This window comes from Populus nigra, chromosome 12 (genome assembly GCF_951802175.1).
Source record: "Populus nigra chromosome 12, ddPopNigr1.1, whole genome shotgun sequence".
Classification (NCBI taxonomy): Eukaryota; Viridiplantae; Streptophyta; class Magnoliopsida; order Malpighiales; family Salicaceae; genus Populus; species Populus nigra.
In genome coordinates, this window is record NC_084863.1 from 13,738,748 (window position 1) to 13,760,930 (window position 22,183).

Consider the following 22,183-nt stretch of genomic DNA (forward strand, 5'->3'; position numbering starts at 1 on the left):
AGTATAAAACAATTATCTTTAAATTTTAGTAATTTATACGACACTTTATATAAAAAATTACAAAGTATAAAATAATTATTTTTAAATTTTAGTAAGTAACGCGACACTTTCTCGTTAAGCAATTCACATGCCATCAAGAATCTATACATGTTCCTCGTATCTTGATCAAATGATAAATTGATATATGGCGCCTGCAACACTTTTAAGCTTGTTTGATTTTGTAGTAACGGTTGTTTTTTAAAGTATTTTTTTATTTAAAAATATATTAAAAAATATATTTTATTTTTTAAAATGTATTTTTAACACCAGCAAATCAAAACATTTGAAAACAAAAAAATAATTTTAAACAAAGCAAAAAATACATTATTTATTTATTTATTTATTTTAAACTATTTCTGAAACCCAAAAGAAACATCTTTAACTTGTAGGCTAATCTTGGCCAAGTAGTGAAATTTTTATTTTTTATTTTTCAAATAATATCATTTTAAATGTTTTGTTTTGTTTTTTTAAAAAATATGATTCCAATGAAAAATAATAGTAATGTGTAAAGGTAACAGTACTGAATGAATAAGCAAAAACAAATGTTAGAGAGAGTACCAAACCAAACTGTGGGATTGTCGCTGTCGAAAATAGTCTTCCCATTTAAGTAAAGTTGGTTGAAGTTGCTGGCCACATTGAGTGACAAAGTGGTTAACTCTCACCTCTCTCTCTCTTTCGTAATCATGATCATTTAGCCAAAAAGAAAAAAAAAATTCATAAATCCAACAAAAGGTGAAAGTTGATAAAGAAAAGTTGAAAATTCATACAGGCAAGCACCAAGAACCTGATTCAAAGAAGCTCAAAAAGAAAGAAAAAGGAGGGACACAAGAGCAAAAACTAAAGAAATATATATGCACCAGTGTGCTGTGTGTGTATTATATCATATGTAAAAAGATTTCAAAGAAAACAGAAGAATCAATCAAGATGTTGTTTGTAAACAGCCTTTGTTTTTAGGTCTGCAAAACTGGGTCTTCTTTAATTACAAGGTATGTTCCCTGTGAGTTCTTCTGTTCATGTAAGCTTCTGCAATTTTGAGGCCTGTGTGAATTATGATGTTTCTGTTGTGGTCTTTTTGTTGCATGGTAATTGTGTTTATTCCATGGAGATGTAAAGGGCTGTGTAGAGGTTTAAAAGGTGAAATTTTTCTCCTTTTTAGAGAGATTGGTACTGTTGGTGATCATAAGTTGATTTTTTTCTTATTAAATTCCTTCACCTGTCTTGGGATCCCCTTTTGTCTTTCAAGTGTCAGATTTTGTTTCCTTGAAGAGTTTTAATTTTCTTTAAAACTATGTATATAAAAAATTCTCTCTTAGTTTCGAACCCCTTCAATCTCTCTCTTTCTCTTAATTCCTGGATGGTTCCAGAATTTAACTGTTTTTCTTACCTGGTTTTGGACAGACAACCTTGTACAAGGGGAGTTTATCAAGTTCTATCCAGGATTTGTTTCTCTAGTTTTTTTATTCATTAAAAAAATAATAGTTATCTTTCATGGTTGTTTTCATGAATAGTTTTTGCTTTGGCAATTTGTGTTTGTTTGTTTATATAACCAACTTTGACCTCTTTAAGTTTACCCTTTGATTGACAAACTGAGTTGGAGCTTAATCCATTTATTTGATTGTGACATGAAAAGATGGAGGGTGTCTTTGTTCTTTGGCATAAATGATCTGAATCTAGCATGCAGATTCCTGGTTTTTTTTTTCTTATTTATACTGTATCTGGGTCTGAGTGTATGTCTGTATGTGAATTCTTCAACTAATAACTTGAGGGAATTTTGTCATCGAGCTAGTCGTTTGCAGTTGTTGTAACTATTTGCTAATTATCTGTCTCAAATCTAGTTTCTTTCACCATGTTTTTCCTCGGTTAAGACCATCTAGCTAATATACCTGTTAAAAACAGAAGTCGTGAAGATTCAAATTCCATCTTCGCGTGTTTATCTGGTAGAATTTCAACTCGTATTTTCTTGCAGTGTAGTCTTTCATTGGTGTGTGGCCAGCTATATAATAATAACCTTCAAATCTGAATGATTCCACCTAAATTCTTCGTTTACTGGTTATGTTGCTTTTCCTTGCATCCATATTTTTATTGTGCTATGATATGCGTAGATTCGTAACCTAGTACATGCATGCACAGGTAAGCGCAGATTCATTTGGTCCTACAGGCAGTTAATTGTGCGATTCATTTCCTCATCTGGGTGGAGACAGTAATGCTAGGAACATGGGAAAGAAAGGGAGTTGGTTTTCAGCAATCAAGAGGGTCTTTCTACCAAACTCCAAGGACAAACTAGCTAATGTAAGTTGCTATTCCTGATGCTGTATTTGAAATCAGCTTCTTTCAAAATGAGTTTTGCCTGACCTAAAATGTATCTTGGTGGGTTCTTTACAGGATTTGTTTGGTTTATCATATCATTTTTCTCAATCTTTGGAGGAAAATGAGTTCAGATTGTTATGATAATGGTTATATGCTTAACTTCAATTCAGTAATCTTCATGGCCTATTAAGTTATATCCTGAAAGACAACTGAGTCTTGCTAAATTGAAGTTTTTGTTTTTGATGCTAATAAAATGCACATATCTATATGGAGTTTGGAAACATTGAAAACCTTTGATGAAAATTGTCCAAATGTATGTTATCATCATTGTTTGAAGATGCACCATCCTGAATTGATGAAGCAGAACGTGTACCAGGCTGCTTTCATTTTTTACTCACTCATGGCCTCCTACATGTCTCCATTGTATAGGAAGAGAAAAAATTACGTAACATGTTTCATGACATTTAATGTTTGTTGTTCATGCTTGGTATTGTAGATTTTCTTGCCCATTTCTCATTTAGTTTTTATTTGGATTGAAAATGATAGCATTCTTTGCTTCTTCATGCACAGTATTTACTTGCAAACTGCTTGCAGGATTGAAAACCCATCCTCTTTTCTGCTAATTACCTTGCAGGAATCGGATAAGAGAAGCGCAAAAGAAAAGAAGAAGAAGGGTCGTGGAAAACTAAGACATGGAGAGACCACTTCATTCATTCCCCTGTTTAGAGAACCAAGTAGTATCGAGAAAATTTTGGATGAGGCTGAAAGAGAGCATAAATTAATTTTCAGGCCTCCCACACCTCCTGAGCAACCGACTACACCACCCTTTGTGCCTCCAAGATCTGCTTCTCCGAGGGTTGCTTCTCAAAGAGTCACCTCTCCAAGAGCTGCTTCCCCTAGAGCTGCATCTCCAAGGGTTGCTTCCCCTAGAGCAGCTTCTCCTAGGAATGCTCAACGCCATAAGGAGATATATTACAGACCAGAACCAACTCTAAGAAACCATCATGCTTCAGCAACCAAGATCCAAGCAGCCTATAGAGGCTATGTTGTAAGATTCTCTTCTCACTTGTAGCTTGCATAATACGGAAAACTTGATCAAGAAAAATAACAAGAAATCTGGCTATCATGTGTGCTGAAAAGCAAAAATATCTGCTGTTGATATTTGTGGCTCTATAGAATTCCTCATTTTAAGACTTCATTTGGGAAGTTGATCTATACAAGTAATCATATACACACATAAATGACTGCCAGAATGGGATTTTTACCCAGAATCTTGCAATTTATCTTTTGCTGCTTTTGTGCCATTTTTCTGTCTGATGATTGCGGGTGCCTTTGCTTTTAAATATCCCAAATTTAACATTATAGGCAATCCTATAGCATTCTTGCACGCCTCATTCATTTGGAATATTGTCAAACTGATACTATGTGGTACTTGTCATGAAGGCAAGGAGGAGCTTCAGAGCTTTGAAGGGTCTTGTGAGGCTTCAAGGAGTGATAAGAGGACAGAATGTGAAGCGGCAGACGATGAATGCAATGAAATACATGCAGCTCTTGGTTCGGGTCCAGTCTCAGATTCAGTCACGGAGGATCCAAATGTTAGAAAACCAAGCACGACGTCAAGCTCAAAACAAAAATGATAAAGAAGTGGATGGTACCTTGGGCAAATGGGGCCAGTCGGTAAGTCCGTTTTTTGACTCATGGTTACGTTTCTTTCCATTCCATTAAGGAGCTATATGTCTGAGAACCTAGATCAATGTGTTAATCAGTATAAATTGGCGTGGGTTAAAAATAAGTATCTCACCTAAAACCTGCCAGTTAGGTTTGGCCTCCAATTTCAGATGCGTGGTATTGGTCTCTGCCTTATACTTGAAGCAATATGTCTTGGTGCCCTGTTTGTTGGTAACAGGTAACCAGAAGAAACTCTGCCTTTTTCTTTAGGCCATGGTACTTCCATGGAACATGTTGGGTATTATCCCTCTGATCAATGCATGGCTCCTTTAGCGGAAAGATCTCAGCACTTCTCACTCAGAGCAATGTTTAAGTACATCCTGTATTCGAATGCAATGGAGGTTCAACAGCCCTTGGGCTACACAATGGAGGGTAGCCCTCCTCCCCACCCCTCCCAGGATTTGAACCTCAAACTCCACATAGAAATCACAAATCTTAGCCACTAGGTTGTCCATTGGAAGTAATGCTAAAGTTTGTCTTTAACTTGTTAATGAAAGAGTGATTTTATTGTTGTTGTTGTTGTCTAAATAAAGGCAGCATTATATTTGCTTCTGTGACTGTTCAGTAATAACTGGGGGTATTGGTATAGCCTGAGGCAGGTAATAGTGAAGACTGGGACGACAGCGTTCTGACGAAGGAGGAAATTGACGCAAGGTTGCAGAGAAAGGTGGAGGCAGTTGTCAAGAGAGAAAGGGCCATGGCTTATTCGTACTCCCACCAGGTATTTGCACTAAATGGCTCTCTTACCTCCAAAAACTTTGTAGCTCATTTTCTTCATTTCTTTTCTTTTTTTCTTTTGGTTACAATCATATTTCAATTTTGCTTTAACATACTGTTTAGGAAATTAATTTAACATTTACTGTTGAGTTTAGATTTCTAGATGTCATTGTAAGCACTGTAATTATGTAGTTTTGAAGATTGTTTGTTATAAAGAATATAACCCAATTGCATGAGAAACAAATCATAGAAGGGTTGCAAGATAAGCTATCAGGGATGACATTTCTCAATTCTATTAGCTTGATTTCAGCTAGGACAATATGTTCTCTGAAACTTTAAGTCAAAGAACAATGAGCTGGAGACACAATTGTTCATGATATATGAACTTCAAGACCCAGAGTTATTACCCTGTGCAAGACTTGCACCTACCCATTGATCCAGTAGTTTTGGGTTATTGCCTGGATCATATTGGGAATTAATTGAACTTATCATGACTGATGCTACCATGAAGCTACGTAGTATGCTTTGAAGAAAAGGAATACATCTTAGTATATTTGTTTTCTGTTTTCCAACAGCTGTGGAAAGCCTCACCAAAATCTGCTCAGTCATCTCTCATGGATATCCGTTCCAATGGATTTCCATGGTGGTGGAACTGGTTAGAACGTCAGCTACCTCCAACGAATCCTCCTGAAAGCCAAGCCTTGAAGAATTTTCAACTTACACCGCCAAGGCCACATTCAGAGATAAAGCCTAGCCCAAGACCCCCATCAAGTAGCCACAAGCAACAACATCTGGGGTTTGATAATATGGATACTCCCACACCGAGATCCTCAAAATCAACTGCATTTGCATCAACAAGACCAGCGCGAACTCCTCTACTTAGAACTCCACAAGCAAACAGCCCTAGCTTGTCAAGATATTCAAGAGCAAGAGCCAGTGGAGGGAATTCTCCTTTCGACTTGCCATTGAAGGATGACGATAGCCTCACGAACTGCCCACCATTTTCAGTGCCAAACTACATGACTCCTACGGCCTCAGCCAAGGCAAAAACAAGAGCTTATAGTAATCCCAAAGAGAGGTTTCCAGGGACCCCAAACAGTGAAAAGAGGAGACTCTCGTTCCCTCTTACACAAGGCATTGGATCTTTCAAGTGGAACAAAGGCTCCTTCTTCACCAGCAAGGATTCAAGCTCTCAAAGGGGTTTAGATAAGCCTCAGTCACTTCAATCCATAGGAGATTTGAGTGTGGATTCAACCGTCTCGATGCCTGCTACGGTTGGACGAAGGCCATTTAACCGATTTGTGTGATTTTTTTCCCCTCATCTTTTTAACACCTTTTTTTTCTCCACATCTTTCGTGTTATTTGATTGAGTGTATGGTGATATCAAGCTACAAAATACTGATGTAAAACATAATAAAGATACAAATAGGAGATGATGGTTTGAATGTAACAGGGTTTGCTTTAAAGAAAAAAAAAAATACCATGACATTTTTTGGATTGCTTTAAACATTTTATCTTTTCTTGATGACGAGTAGTAGATGTCGTGTTGTTTTTCGTGAAGTGGGAAAATCATTCCTTCTAAAAGGGAAGAACCCTGAATCCCTGACTAGGAAAATACAGTGGCTGCTAGAATATGGTTTTCACTTGAACTCCCACGCCCTATTTTTTTCACTCGAAGTGTCGGCCACTTCTTTCTGGCCCCATGTCCTAACACCATCATTTTTACCCTTCCCTTTTTTGACATCTTAGCCTGATATTTAATCTCTTCAAAGGGTAAATTGATTAGGTATTTTGATTGGTTGTTATATGTTTATATTAAAAATAATTCTTAAAAATAAAAAAAGTGTTATTTTTATGTAATTTTTACTACCCATTACCATTCCCCTTTTTTTTCTGTCTAGTGCTTGCTTTTTCCATTTTCATTAGCAGTCTAATATGGTTATGACTCCTTGTGTTCAATCCTAGTCTCAAATTCAGCGCCAAATGATCACAAAATAGGCTGCCTTTGCAGCTTTTCTGGACTTTCGGTACCTTGCCTAGACTTTTGGAACTAGACTTCAGTCTCCAAGCCGTCAAAAGTCATGAAATAGCACCGTTTGGGAACGCGGCTGCGGCCGTGTTCCCAGAAAATTTGAATTTTTTTTTTTTAAAATTTAATATAGTTTGTACGTTTTGGATCGTTTTGATGTGCTAATATCAAAAATAATTTTTAAAAAATAAAAAAACATCGTTGACATGCATTTTGACACGAAAAGTTATTTAAAAAGCACCCGCAACCACACTGCCAAACACGCTCTAAGACACCCACAGCACCATGGCATGGCTTGCTCCCAGTGCATGCATCTGTGCCGATCACATTTTTCACACATTTTTAGAGTATTGGGGGGTGGTCTGTAGAGTATCCCTGCGGTAAGAATATGGGAACTTGTAGAGGGTGGCTCCATGGATGTGGAGAACTTAACTGGACTCTCGAGCAAAGGGATGAGAAGCTCAGGATATTTATCATCTGTGGGTTAAATCCAGAGAGAAAACTTGGGGAGAGAGCAGAAAAGTGAAAAGGCCCCAAGCAGGAAGACGATGGAGCCAATATCTCTGCCGCCTACCCTCCCATTTTGCTCCTTGCTTGGTTTTTTCGTGGGTTAGATGTCAAGGGAATCTTCAGATCGTTCCATGAACTTGAAAACAAATCTCTAACGATATTTAATTAGTTTTTATGTCGTTAGTTTCAAAGTATTAACTTCTAAAGTTAAAAAAGGGATAATATTTAATTTTAAACGGGATAAATTAATTGAGGTGAAGATAAACTATTCTGAATATCTCAATTAAAGCCGGTTTTTAATGCTATTTTTTTAATGCTGTGTGTTTGTGTCGCTGTCTTAAAGTAAATTTTTATACTCTAAAACTTAGAAGATATCGCCTCGGAATAATAATTAAATTCTTTTTTATATTATTATTTACTTGGGATCTTTTCTATATTATGGTTGTAGCTGCATTTTATTCCAATTACAAATTCAATCAAATTTAGTTAATAAAAAAATTATATAGTTTTGTATGGATTTCACTCTTTCTTGGATATTGATTAAAAATATATATAATTATTTTAAAATTATTTTTAAAAAAACGGATCAATAAAAACTATATGAATTGCTTAATTTCCATGTATAAAAAGTTATCCCGTTAAAACGACACAGAGAAGATATATACAGTCCTAAGAAGATCTCAGTGGTGGTCTGAGAGATCATGGTAAACATCTGAATCTAAGGTTATCTTAATTACTGCCAACTTTTTGTTAGCTATTTAATGATGAATCAGAAGCGCACGAGTAAATTTAGACCAGCAGTTAGTTAGATATAGGCCATAGCTTTCTAGAACATAAAAAATATAAAAAAGAATTAATAATAAGATTTAAGAGTGTTAGGTTTTTATACAAATCTATATTTAAGAGTCTTAAATTTAGCTGCAACGCCTGACCTAAAAATAATATTATAATATTAATAATAACATTAAACTTGCACGATCCAAGTTTAAGTGGGTTTGGCTACAATACCAGATCCAATAACATTGAATGTAGGTCTGACTGTAAGGTTATATCATAAAAGTGTGATAATTAAATAAATTAATTAAATAGAAAAAAACAAAGAAAAAACCCTACAGAGAGAAAAAAAATTAATGAAGAAAAAAAATTCTGAATTAATTGGGATAACCCTTCAAAGCAGGTTAACTCGTCAAATATTGGATTCATGTCGTGAAAGTTTGATAAATAAATAGAAAAAAATTGACGGGTTACTCAGAATTAATTGGGCTAACCCGTCAAATTAGGTTAACTCGTCAAACCCGGAATCCATGTTATGAAAGTTTGATAACTGAATAGAAAAAAATTAAACAATAACAAACTAAATTAAACGAAAAAATTACTTAAAAAGAAAAAAAACCAAGACAAATAAAAGGCATCAGCCTTTTTACTATGGATTGCACTGTGCAATCCACAGTCAAAGGCATAAAAACAAAAAAGAAAAGCAAAAAAGAAAAAAAATTCTTCAATTAGCCAAACCTAAGATAACTAAATAGAAAAAAAAGACATCAACCAATAACTAAATAGAAAAAAAATCATATTAGTGAACTAAATTAAATAAAAAAATATTAATTCAAAAGAAAAAATAACAGAAAAAAACTTATAAAAAAAAAAACTAATGAAAAAAAAAGAAAAAATAATCTAAATTAATTAAGTTAACTCGTCAAACATAAAATCCGTGTCATGAAAGTTTGATAACTAAATAGAAAAATATTTAATATCAACAAACTAAATAAAAAAATTAATTAAAAAGAAAAAAAAAGCATCAGCCTTTTCACCGTGAATTGCACTGTGCAGTCCACAGTGAAAGGCATAAAAAAAAAAAAGAAAAAAAAATTAAAGGCATCAGTCTTTTTCACTGTGGACTGTATACAATATTAAAAGATGAAATCAGAAAAAAAAACTAATGAGAAAAAAAAATTGAATCAACTGAGTTAACTCGTAAAATCAGGTTAACCCGTCAAACCTGAGATTCATGTCATGAAAATGTGATGACTAAATAGAAAAAAATTTAATATTAATGAACTAAATTAAAAAAAAAAGATTAATTAAAAAGGAAAAAGCAAAGAGAAAAAAACATACAGGAAGAAAGAAATTATTGAAGAAAAAGATAAAAAATCTGAATCAACTGGGTTAAACCATCAAACCTGAGATATGTGTCATGAAAGCCTAATAATTAAACAGAAAAAATTTAATATTAAGAAACTATAGAAAAAAAAAATAAACTAAAGGTATAAGCTTTTTCACTGTGAACTGCACCGTACAGTTTACAGTAAAAGGCTTAGAAAGGAAAAGAAAAGGGAAAAAAAACAAAGTCATACGCCATAGGTTAATTTTTTTTTCTTGTATAAAAAATATCAAAAAAGCTAAGATCTAAGAGTGTTAGGTCTTTCTTTAAAGATATACCAAAAAGCCTTGGTTCTAATATTAATAATATTAATAATAATATTAAACTTACATGACTTAAGTTTAAATGAGCCTGGCTATAACACCGGATTCAAAAGCATTGGATGTGGGTCTGGCTATAAAGTCGTGTTATAAAAGTGTGATAATTAAATAGATTAATTGAAAAAAAAAACCAATAGGAAGAAAAAAACTAATGAAGAAAAAGAAAAAAAATCTGAATTAACTAGGTTAACCCTTCAAACCAGGTTAACCCGTCAAACCTGGGATTCACGTCATGAAAGTTTGATAACTAAATAGAAAAAAAAATGACGGGTTTACCCATAATTAACTAGGTTAACTCATCAAACCAAGTTAACCCATGAAGCCTAAGATACATGTCATGAAAGTCTGATAATTAAATATAAAGAAATTTAACATTAACAAACTAAACTAAACTAAACAAACTAATTAAAAAGAAAAAAAATCGGGTTAACTCGTCAAACCAGGTTAACCCATCAAACCCGGGATCCGTATCATGAAAGTCTGATAACTAAATTAAAAAAAAATATAACATTAACAAACTAAATCAAACAAAAAAATCATTGAAAAAAAAACAAAAAAAAGAAGAAGAAGACCGTTCTATAATAATATAATATAATATAATATAGTATAATTATTATAATATATTAATAAGGGGAAACTGAAAGGGGGGGGAAAGCTATAGTGTTTTCCCCACGCGTTTTAGATTGTTCTATATATATATATATATATATATATATATATATATATATATATATATAGTTAAAGCCAATGGCTTCAAATGGATTTTTTTAAAGATTTGATTAGTAAATTAAAAATATTAGTGACTGAAAAGCATAATATATATTATAGCTTGTACATCTAAAAAAAATAATAAATTATCAAGAGAGATGAAAGAGAAAAAAAAAGGAAAGAAATTAAGGAGTTTTGATTAAGAAATTATATTATAATTGGAAATATCTAGATAAAATAAATTCATTAATATTAAAAAAATTCATTAATAATAAATTAAGTGAATCATATTTATCATTATAGAAAAGTGAGCCATCCACTACTTGAATTATAAGAAGCAAGTATAACACACTCAAATCATTGTTAGTTAGACAAAAAAAAACTCAAGCTAATTTGGTAAAAAACTTGTATTGAACTATCTAAAGATATTTAATTAATTTTTATAAATGTTAGTTTCAAAGTATGAACTCTATAGGTTAAAAAAAGGGATAGCATTAAGGCCGCTTTTTTAATATCTTGTTTGTTAAGTTATTGTTCTGTCATAATAATTTTAAAGTAAATTTTTATATTTTAAAAACAAAAAACAACATCTTGAAAAAAATACTAAAAACATATTGGAGCTCTGATGAAAACATCATGTTACCATTCGATGATTTGGAACACAATACCAAACTTGACTAACTTGATCAAAAACTTGTATAAACCTATTAACCACTAAAAGCTAACGCGGTCGAAACTCGAGCCTAGATCCTTTGACTTTTTTTAATTAAAAAATAAAATATTGATCAAACCTCCAGATCTTGCCAAACTGAACATTCGTGCGAGGTATTACAACTATAATATAGATTTTAACCTAAAAATATAAGCATGATGTCTTTCTATTTCAACTAGTAATTAAAAGAGGACAAAAACTTAATGGACTTCTATGTCAGTCGTCCCTATCTAATCACAAAGTGTGATGGGCTAACCGACACATCTAAGCTGTTTGTACTTAACAGGCAACTCCTTTATTATTGTAATATTTATTTTTGTCTTTTAAAAATAGTTTTTAAAAAATTTTAAAATTTTATTTTTTTTAAATTAATATTTTTTTTGTGTTTTTAAATTATTATGATACGTTAATATCATAAATGATTTTTAAAAAATAAAAAATATATTATTTTAATACATTTCTAATGAAAAACACTTTGAAAAACAATCGCAACCATACTCTGAAACACTCGCTGTGAGCACCAACCACATTTCACGGCTCGACGATTTTTTATTTATCAATATGAATTTTTAGATCAATTTACGTGTATCTTGATTAATTTTTTTATTTCTATATAAAATCTCCATGCTAAATAAATTATTTATCTGTAATAAAATGATTAAAAAATTAAAAAAAACTCAATCGTTATATTATTTATCTGCAATGATATATCCCTTCAACACTGAGAATTAAAAGAAAATACAATGAGCCCTTTTAAAAAGAAGAAAAATAAAATGAATTGTATATGATATAGACTGAATAAGAAATAAATAAAAATATTTCACGGGGAAATTATTTTTGAAAAGCATAAAAAAATGAAGAAAGTTGAAACATCATGTGATGGGAAATCGAGAGGTGGACAGGTGCAAGAAAACAAAAGACAGCTTGACGAAAAAAGAAGGAAGAAGAAGAGGTCATCTGGGCTTTCTAGTGGAACGTGGAAGAAACCGTAAAAACAACACAAAATGTCTCTGTATATTTGGATATTTTTTAAAAATATTTTTTATTTAAATATCTATTAAATTAATAATATATATATATATATATATATATATATATATATATATATATATATATAATTCGTGAATATTTCTTTTTATACCTTGATTTGAGATTTGATTTTGATAGAAAGGTAGAAACATTACTCCAAAGCTATTTGATCAATTACTCAACTTTATTGATTGGAATTTCGTGATTTGAAGCTAACTTTGTATTAAAATAATGTTTTATATTAAAACATCAAAATCACTAGAAAAAAAACTGAAAAAAACCTCTAGCTGAAGGTGAAAGCCATGCAAACAACTCACGTATGCTTAATAATTAGTTTTTTTTATAATTTTTTATATTAATGCATCAAAATAATTAAAAATAATACTTTTTTATATTTTTAAATAAAATTTATTTTTAAAATAAATAAAAAATAAAAGTTACCGCACTACACTACACTAACGAGTGGGATATATTTATTTGTCCTTTTCTTCTCTTTTACCATTTTATCCCTAATCTTAACCTCATATTACATCATGATACATGAATAATTTGGGATTGTATTATAAAAAGAGTCTCTCTAATTTTAAATAAATAATAATTTAGGTTTTAGGAAATCCCGTAGATTTGATTCTTATCCATTAATATATATGTGTGTGTGTGTTCCCTCCTTTTTACTCTTTATTAAATAATTAATTAAATATTGCTAATCCGTGTAATGCGAGCCTGTGATTTTCAGTCTTGATTGAATCATTGTTGCCCATCACCTTTGATTAATTTATTTTTTAGTGAAATCAAGTTTTTAATATTCTTTCTGTCCCATCTTTAATAGCCAGGAGTCCGGTGACATGGTTAAATCAGGTCCGTCTATTGTTGATAGCATTTTCTCTTTTTTTTCCCCTTCATTTCTCTCTCGTGTCTCTAGAAGTGTTTCAGAATCCTTCATTTTAATTTTAATTTTTGACTGTAGTTATTTTTTTTCTTGTTAAAGTTTTATTTATTTTTAATTTAATCATTCAATTCTAATTTATATATGTAATGTTTTTTAATTCAGGCCTTTTACTTTTGATTTTTTTTCCCTTGACCTTTTTATCAAAGTTTTTATAATTTATAATTTTATCATTTAAATAACACTTATGAATTTTTTTTCAATAATAATATTAATTTTTGTTTGGTCCTTCTTCTTTTGATTTCTTATTTGTTTTCTTTGTCTTTTATCAAAGTTTTTATGATTTTTTATTTTATCCTTCAAATCAAGTTTATAGTTTTTATTATAATAGTTGTAATAGTAGTGATAATGAGTGATAATAGTTGTAATAATAATAATAGTAATGATAATAATGATAATGTACTAACAATATTACTAATAATACCACTAATAGTAATAATAATGTTAATAATAGTGGTAATGATAATAGTTTATTATAATAATAATTGTGGTAATAATATTAATAATAATCAAAATAATAATGATGATGATGTTATTGATAAGGGTAACAACAAAAATGATAATAATATTGATGTTATTATAGTAACGGTAGTAATGATAATAATAATAATAATAATAATAAAAAAAAAAAACAACAACAATAATTTTACTTATTACTAATGGTAGTAATAACAATGATAATTTGTCGTTCAAATGTTGAGGATTAAGTTTTACTATTTTTTCATGTAAGCTATTTAAAGTCTAATAACTCGAGTTACGAGTTTGAAAAATTGATATAGCATGACGTTAATTTTTATTTTCTATCCTTTTTTTTTAGGTTTCATCATTCAATACTAGTTTTTCAAAATAAACATTGGTAATTCGAGTTTTCTTTGAACCTATTTAGACCCTATTTTTTGTGTTTTAAAAGCTTTTTTGGTGTTTTCAGATCGTTTTGATGTGCTGATGTCAAAAATAATTTTTTTAAAATAAAAAAATATATTATTTTGATGTATTTCTGAGCAAAAAGTACTTTAAAAAACAATCACCACCATACTTTCAAAAACCCTCTTAATAAACAAATTCATATAAAGTTATCTCTTATATATAGTTTAATTAAAAACTCACGCTAGGCAAAGATCCAAAGTCAAGGGATTTCAAGATATATCTTCTTGTCCATGTTTAATATCACCATAAGAAAATCGCCGCACTTTTAGTTTTCCTTTTTATATATATTTTTTAAATAGTTCTGTCCATGACAAACCGTTATTGACAGAGCATATTTGAGAGTGTGGTTGCGGTTACTTTTCAAATTGTTTTTCATTTCAAAACACATTAAATTCATATTTTTTATTTTTTTAAAAATATTTTTGACATCAGTACATCAAAATAATCTGAAAACATCAAACACATATTAATTTGAAGCAAAAAAATAAAATAAAAATTATTTTTTTAAAAAACACTTCCGAAACACAAATTATATATTTATTGAATTACCAAACCAACTCTTTAAAACTTGCACTAGTCAATCCATTCATTGAATCTTTTATCATACCAACTACTGAAAGCAAACCCAAGAAAATTCTACCAAGAAAATGCTCTACACACCATGATCAAAACTTGCAAACATGTCCAAATATCTCTTTGAATCATACCTCATGCTTATCGTGTTACATCATTTACACAAAAAAGATATTATACCATGTATATTTTGACTAGAAGTATGATCATACACTTGATTTGTCAAACTTGCTGTCTGCGCCCTCAGGCATATATTACAAAAACATATATTAAATAAACCTTGAATTATTTCTTGTAGTTCAAACTTAGCTATTGTCAGAAACCCTAATTAATATCAACCTCCAGTGCATTAGGTCATTGATAAATTCATTGCTAGTTTAGACTTGAATACAAACACAGCGCATGATTTTGTCATCAACTTGTTGATATATTATTGCTAATTAATAAAAAAAAATATAGCACTTGATTTTACCATCCCATTGGATAATTTTTTATTAAAGGATGTTTGAGGATGTGGTTGTTATTGGTTTTTAAATAACTTTTCGTGCTGAAATGTATTGAAATGATTTTTTTATTTTTTTAAATTATTTTTAAGATCAGCACGTTAAAATGATTCAAAATATACAAAAAAATTTAATTTTTTATATAAAAAAATTTATTTTTTTAAAAAACACGGTTTGTATCGCGTTCTCAAACAGATGAATCATCAATCTAAATGTGGGTGATTTTTTTTTTGAGAGTGTCATCATATTTAGTTTTTGATTTTGGGCTGATTATATATTATTTAATTCATATTGCTTTGAGATGTTTATGCTTAAAAATTACTTTGGTGTAATTTTTTAAAATATTGGCTAAATTCTCTCTTCAAGAAATACGTTTTGTATTAGGTTTAAATAATTTTTGATATATTATTTTTTCTGTCACATAAAAATGACCTATCGGAATATTTATTTATAAACCCTACTTTATACTAAAGATTTAGAACACTCTAGTAATACCTTAATAATTAATCTTAAACCTCCTATATATAAATGATCATGATTTAATGTTATTATTATAATTAAATTTACATTTTACACGGTATTTTTTATCGACTATTTATATGAGAATTTTCTTTATTTAAAAAATAGTAAAAAACTTGTAAAGAAAAGTAATTTTATAAAATATATTTTTTTAACCGAGTAAAAATTTAAAAAACTAAAATTACTCTCCATATAAAAAATATTATATTCGAATAAAAAAATTATTTTTCCTTGATTCAATTCTACAAAATAAAATTAAAGTATTGCCCTGAAGATCTCCTAACAAGCAAGTAGAGAGAAATAAATGGTGGGGCAAAAAAGTAATTGTGTTAAAATATAAGTAATTATATATATATATATATATACACACCCTGAATATAAGGCACTTGAGTCCCACTACTTTTACTACATCACTGTTTTCTCCCCTGCTCTTTTTCTCTCCTTAAAAAAAGATTTCTTTTTTCTTTGTGGAGGAAACTGAGCCTGGGACACAGAAACAAAACAGCAAGCAATGGCTCTCAAGCTCAATCCTTTTGTCTCTCAATCTCAAAAGTTACCTGCGTTTTCTCTTCCACCAATGGCTAGCTTGAGATCTCCTAAGGTTCGCATGGCTTATACCCTGAATTCTCGCACCAAGTGAGTTGCTTTCTTTCCCTGTTTCATTTTCTCTTCAATGCCCATTTTGTTTTTGCTTATAAAGCATGGATCTTTGCATGTTTTTTAAGATTTTCAGCTGATTTTGGATCTGGGTTTTTGTTTCCTCACTGTAATTTGGCTTCTGTGTTCATTACTTATTCGTGTGTGGTTTTGTGATCTTGTTGTTTATGCCTTCGAACACATTTTTTCTCTCTTGTCAAACACTTTTTTCTATTTTTGGGTATCAAATTTGAAAGTTTCAACAGTTTTTCAATAATCATGGACCTTGCTTTTGGTCTTTGCCTGTGGTGATGTGTTGTTTTGCCCTGATTTGATTTGAATGGAAGTTGCTTCAGGTCTGTTCTAGATGAGTTTTGTTCGTTGCCTGCGATGCTCTTTTGATTCATCTTCTAATTGTTGTCCCCTTCAAATTTAGCATCTATAACTTGAATTCATAGAGATGTGCCTTTTTGTTTCGAGTAAGTATTCACATTTGTTTTATAAAGGTTTTTATTTTTTGAGACTTTAATTCAAGTTTGTACAGTGTCCAACTGAACATTCTCGTATTTATAGTCTATTTTTTAACATCGAAGTATTTTTTTTTTAAAAAAAAATTGTTGGAGTGGTGGTTCTATTGTTTTTATAGCATAAAAAATTATGATTCTATGCTTGTCGTTTTTTTTTTAGAAAAAAGTTTTTTTATCGGGATTGCAAGACATTTATTATGTTGATTCATTGGAGTTTTTAGCATGTTATGAAAAAACCAACTAAGAGAAGAGAATTGATTTGGGGGGGGGGGGGTCAATTTTTTGCCGTCTGTGAAATCAGGTTTCATAAGATTCTGGCTTATGATGACTAGAGCCATTAAAGGCATATGCTATTGAAATTCCTTTATTATTTATTATTATTTCCCTTGATTCATATATGTGGTTGGGATGGTTCTCTTTGGTTTGGTGGTTTTCTTTATAGCCTGTGGTTTTAATGCCAGCTCGTTTTTTTCTGGTTGTCTTCTCTGGCTAAACGGTGACGGGGTGGTTAAGATATTTGTTATATTGTCCATATCTTTGTTTCTAGAATTCCAGGTTAGCATTTGCATTGATTCTCTTCTATTAAAAGAAGCATTTATTTTATGTCAAAGGTTTTTATATTTTTGTCGGTGTCATTGAAGCTTTTGGTGTTTGGTTTCAGAGATGGATGAAGTAAGATGCTTGGATGTATCATATATGGTTGCTTGTTTGTGTACGTGTTTGGAGACAAAAACTTTAAACTTTCAATGATCATTGGATAAAAAACCTGGCTGAAAGTTTATCAATTTGGTTTTAATATTTTGATTGATTCATCGTTATAATCTATGTTGCATGTGATTGCTGCATGCTTGTGCACTTGTTGCTTGCTCATGTTTACTCTGTTGTGGTAGTTTTTTCTGTATTTATTAGCTTATTGAATGATTCGTGTCCTTTACATTACTATGATAGGTCATTACCAGAGGTGACCTGGGGTGTTTTTGTAATTCTGGTTCTACTGCTGTTATATGCTTTGAGAATTATTCTTTTTCTGCGGTCATTTTTTTCTGTTCCCTGCTGTCAGTTCTATTAGACTCATACATATGTAGAGTGATCTATGTAGCACAATTTTACGTGTGGTTCAATTCAAACACGATGATTACATTTTTAGGCTGATAGATGTAATTTTTGTAGTACGTTTTCTGCTTGTCATGTTCTTTTTTTTCTTTAAATGTTGTTGAATCTACATCTAAAAAGGATATTCAAGTTGGTGGAAGTCTTTAAAATGGGTGGCTAAGTAGACAGATCCCTTTTTGCACTGGTTGACAGGTTGTGAATCTTTGACTTTTCTTCAAGTAGCTTTTTGCCATGTTTTTTAGGTGGTGCAGAAATATTTCTCTTTCACTTGAGGGGTTTGGTGAACTCGAATTTCATTTTTAATCTTTGAGGATCTTCAGCATTTTTCTTTTAAATTTTATGATTTTTGCATTGGATGCTAATTTTTTATTTATTATCTTTTTTTTTCTACTAGGTGATTTATATAGTATAATTATATTTTTCAGACATCTTTATGAGGCAGATATTGTTTTTTGGTTTATTTCAAGTGGGTATTTGAGTTGTTGAACCTAGTTTGATATCCCAAATGTTTAGCCCTTGCATTGGTTCCATAGGTGAGAGCATTGACTATTATCTAACTTGTAGCTGTATGTCATGTTGATAAGAACCAAATAACTCTTTTCCCTACAACTCTTCTCCCTATTCGTTTCCACTTTCTTGCTTTTGGTAGCTGCAAGCCAGCTGCTTGTTTGTGTTCTTGTCGCATGTTATTTTATACGTTGCTCTTCTTTTTGAGGTGGAATTCACGGGTTGCCTTCTTTTTTGTAACTGTGAATCTAACATTTTATTGTTTCATATGAGATCATTTGATAAGATGTTTGATTCCCACTATCCCTTGTTTTCTGCTGTGGTTGTTGTGATACTGGCATTTGGCTTGATAATAGATTGTGGCATTTGCAAAGTCTGTTTTGTATGAAAACTGTACTTGGGTTCTTGTTTACGCCGAAAATAAACAATCTTCAATTGGCTACCTTTAGAAGGAGGAAGAGTAATTGTTCAGCAAAGATGCCTTAAACTGCTGTGTTTGATGTTCCACTCAACCAGCTAACACTATAACTTAGAGGACTTGCTAGTTAATGTGCAACACATTGAATGAGGGCCGAGGATCATTTTTTATATAATTAAGATAAATAAATCCATAACCATGTTTCTGATTTTCAAACCAGAATATGGGTTTCTTTTGGGCCTATGGTGATGGTAGTGCTATACAATGGGAACATCCACTTTTTTTTTTTATTTGTATTCCGGAGATGGGAGTTTATGGTGATAAGGTGAGGGATCTGCCAGGGAGATTGAACAGTGTGTGAGCAACAATTAGTGAAGTTTAGATTCAATAAATGGAGAGAAAGGGAAGCCTGTCTTTAACTCTCTTTCCACTGTTACCCCAGAAAAGCTGAGAGATTCTAGCCAAAGTGAGTGAAGACTGTATATACAAACCTTTAGCGTGTGCTCAACCTTGCATCAAACTGCCCTGACATTAGTAAAACCAATTTGTAATCAATTTCTGTGTATATCCTCTCTCCACGTCGTGGTCTTTTTCATTGTTTCTTATACAACAGGCCATGCAGGAACAGTCGCTAATTAAATATTGGCACCTATTATACTATTGTGTCACCGTGTAGAAGCATTAAGCTGTGTCTAATCCCTGAGACAAATCCAATTTATACATTAAGCACACAATCCTGAATCTTTCTACTCAATGCAGGGAGGTTGAGAGTGTCAAGAAGCCTTTTATGCCCCCTAGGGAGGTGCATGTACAAGTCACACATTCTATGCCACCCCAAAAGATTGAAATCTTCAAATCTATGGAGGATTGGGCTGAGCAGAACATCTTGGTTCATCTGAAGCCAGTTGAGAAATGTTGGCAACCACAAGATTTTCTGCCCGATCCTGCCTCTGATGGATTTGAAGAACAAGTCAGGGAACTCAGGGAGAGGGCAAAGGAGCTACCAGATGATTACTTTGTTGTTTTGGTTGGAGACATGGTCACAGAAGAAGCTCTTCCAACTTATCAAACAATGCTGAATACCTTGGATGGAGTTCGTGATGAAACAGGTGCTAGCCTTTCATCATGGGCAATTTGGACAAGGGCGTGGACTGCTGAAGAGAATAGGCATGGTGACCTTCTTAACAAGTATCTCTATCTCTCTGGGCGAGTGGACATGAGGCAAATTGAGAAGACAATTCAATATTTAATTGGGTCAGGAATGGTGAGATCCTTGTCGTAAATTTTCTTATATTTGGATGCATGCTCACAGAAGAAACATGATTGATCCTTTGACCACAAGTTCATAGATTTTTCATTGGTCCGGTTAGCAATTGTGATGCAATTCTGGATGCACTTCTGGGTGGTCACCACACATAAAAATTTCTGCAGTTGCGGATTCAGTCATTAGCGTAGTAAATTGATTTCTACTGGTTGGTGGTGGTTTAATTTTCCACCCAGTCAATATGCATGCATTTGTAATTGCAGTTTAATCTCGATCTAATTCACTGGAAATTGAAGAATTAGGACTGCTATTGGGTTTATTTTCTGAAAAAAATAATCTCCTGTTATGATTACATTTGAAGCAAAATCTAGATACCTTTATAAGAGTTAATAATATGGATCCATGGAGTAGATCACCTGACAATTTAGCCTGGAAGGTGCCTTTTTCTAATTTGATTTTCTTTTCTTGTATCTTTTCATAGGATCCACGGACAGAAAATAGTCCCTACCTGGGGTTCATCTACACTTCTTTCCAAGAGAGGGCAACCTTCATCTCCCACGGGAACACTGCTAGACATGCCAAGGAGCATGGAGACATGAAATTGGCTCAGATATGTGGTATAATTGCTGCAGACGAAAAGCGTCATGAGACTGCCTACACAAAGATAGTGGAAAAGCTCTTCGAGATTGATCCTGATGCAACTGTTCTGGCTTTTGCTGACATGATGAGGAAGAAAATTGCTATGCCTGCACACTTGATGTATGATGGCAGTGATGATAACCTTTTTGAGCACTTTTCAGCCGTTGCACAGCGTCTTGGAGTCTACACCGCCAAGGACTATGCTGATATATTGGAATTCTTGGTGGGCAGGTGGAAGGTGGAGAACTTGACTGGACTTTCTGCTGAGGGCAAAAAAGCTCAGGATTATGTTTGCGGGTTGCCTCCAAGAATTAGAAAGCTGGAAGAAAGAGCTCAAGGGAGGGCCAAGCAAGGACCCGTCATTCCTTTCAGTTGGATTTTTGATAGACAGGTGCAGCTCTGAGTGCAAAATGCAACAGCAATGGTTAGTTTCACTCTTCACCACAGATACAGAAATTGCGAAGCGCAATTTGTCTTGCAGCTCTTTAGTTTTAGTCTGTGGGAAGGGAGTTTGTTGGGAAGTGAGTTTGGTCAAGGTGTAGTTGCAGAAACAGTTGTTTCTTGTGTGTTTGTCTTTGGGAATGCTGATGGGGGTAGCTGTAGTTTTGATGTTGTGTTCTTTTCAAGTAGTCTGCTGTGTCTGTGTTTGTCCTGAGTGTAAGCAAATAATCCTTTCTTGGCAATTTTGACGATGATGATGACAATCTTCATGGGTGCAACTTTTCATGTCCCCCTTTGGGCCTCAATATAGGGCGAAACCCGGCTGCCATCTTGGCTAGCTTGCCGATGAACAAGAACTATTCTTAATACAGGATCATTTGATGGATATGGAGCCATACATGATAAATCACAAGTGAAGTTTGGCATTGATATCGGTCCTCGTTTTGGAATTCAAATATTGAAACATGCTGCTCTTTATACTTTCTATTGGATTTTTTACCCGTGTAGTTATTCCTCTATAAATAGAAATTATTATCTTTTGTATATTGAAAATTTATTAAATAATCATGATATTATTTAATCGATAAATTAATTATTTATTGATTTATACATTACTTGATGAAAAAATGTAATTTAACAAGGGTTTTTTTCCCCCAAGACATTCAACTTAATACATGTATTATGTATTGTGGTTAAACAAATATTATTTAATTATGAATTATTATTATTATTTTATGTATTTGTTTAACCAAAAAAATTTCACAAATATAATTTACATGTCAAGAGAAACCTATGTGTTTTTTTAGATGTATTATTATATAAATTTATTGAATTATTACATTGTCGGGATCGATCAAAATTATTAATTTATCGAGTGTTAACTTATAGAGGTTATATTGTATTAAGATGT

The 22,183-nt window shown here is 32.0% G+C and overlaps 2 protein-coding genes across 2 annotated transcripts; both read left to right on the plus strand.

Annotated features, from left to right (window-relative positions):
- The first annotated feature begins 696 nt into the window (after positions 1 to 696).
- On the plus strand, positions 697 to 6,298 carry LOC133669696 (protein IQ-DOMAIN 14). The gene is made up of 6 exons (XM_062089926.1): positions 697 to 1,025; positions 2,170 to 2,328; positions 2,981 to 3,394; positions 3,790 to 4,023; positions 4,664 to 4,795; positions 5,367 to 6,298. Exons 2-6 carry the CDS (start codon positions 2,254 to 2,256, stop codon positions 6,096 to 6,098), a joined length of 1,587 nt encoding a protein of 528 aa, XP_061945910.1. The 5' UTR covers positions 697 to 1,025; positions 2,170 to 2,253; the 3' UTR covers positions 6,099 to 6,298.
- A 9,823-nt stretch (positions 6,299 to 16,121) lies between these two features.
- Positions 16,122 to 21,551, plus strand: LOC133669707 (stearoyl-[acyl-carrier-protein] 9-desaturase, chloroplastic). Its single transcript, XM_062089939.1, has 3 exons — positions 16,122 to 16,364; positions 19,689 to 20,193; positions 20,675 to 21,551. Exons 1-3 carry the CDS (start codon positions 16,240 to 16,242, stop codon positions 21,233 to 21,235), a joined length of 1,191 nt encoding a protein of 396 aa, XP_061945923.1. The 5' UTR covers positions 16,122 to 16,239; the 3' UTR covers positions 21,236 to 21,551.
- The last annotated feature ends 632 nt before the right edge of the window (positions 21,552 to 22,183 follow it).

Excerpts from the sequence above, each read along its gene's own strand:
- LOC133669696 (XM_062089926.1), top strand. The coding sequence starts at position 2,254 with ATGGGAAAGAAAGGGAGTTGGTTTTCAGCAATCAAGAGGGTCTTTCTA. Across the intron at positions 3,395-3,789 it reads CAGCCTATAGAGGCTATGTT|GCAAGGAGGAGCTTCAGAGC; the intron begins GTAAGATTCTCT and ends CTTGTCATGAAG. Across the intron at positions 4,796-5,366 it reads CTTATTCGTACTCCCACCAG|CTGTGGAAAGCCTCACCAAA; the intron begins GTATTTGCACTA and ends GTTTTCCAACAG.
- LOC133669707 (XM_062089939.1), top strand. The coding sequence starts at position 16,240 with ATGGCTCTCAAGCTCAATCCTTTTGTCTCTCAATCTCAAAAGTTACCT. Across the intron at positions 16,365-19,688 it reads ACCCTGAATTCTCGCACCAA|GGAGGTTGAGAGTGTCAAGA; the intron begins GTGAGTTGCTTT and ends TACTCAATGCAG. Across the intron at positions 20,194-20,674 it reads ATTTAATTGGGTCAGGAATG|GATCCACGGACAGAAAATAG; the intron begins GTGAGATCCTTG and ends ATCTTTTCATAG.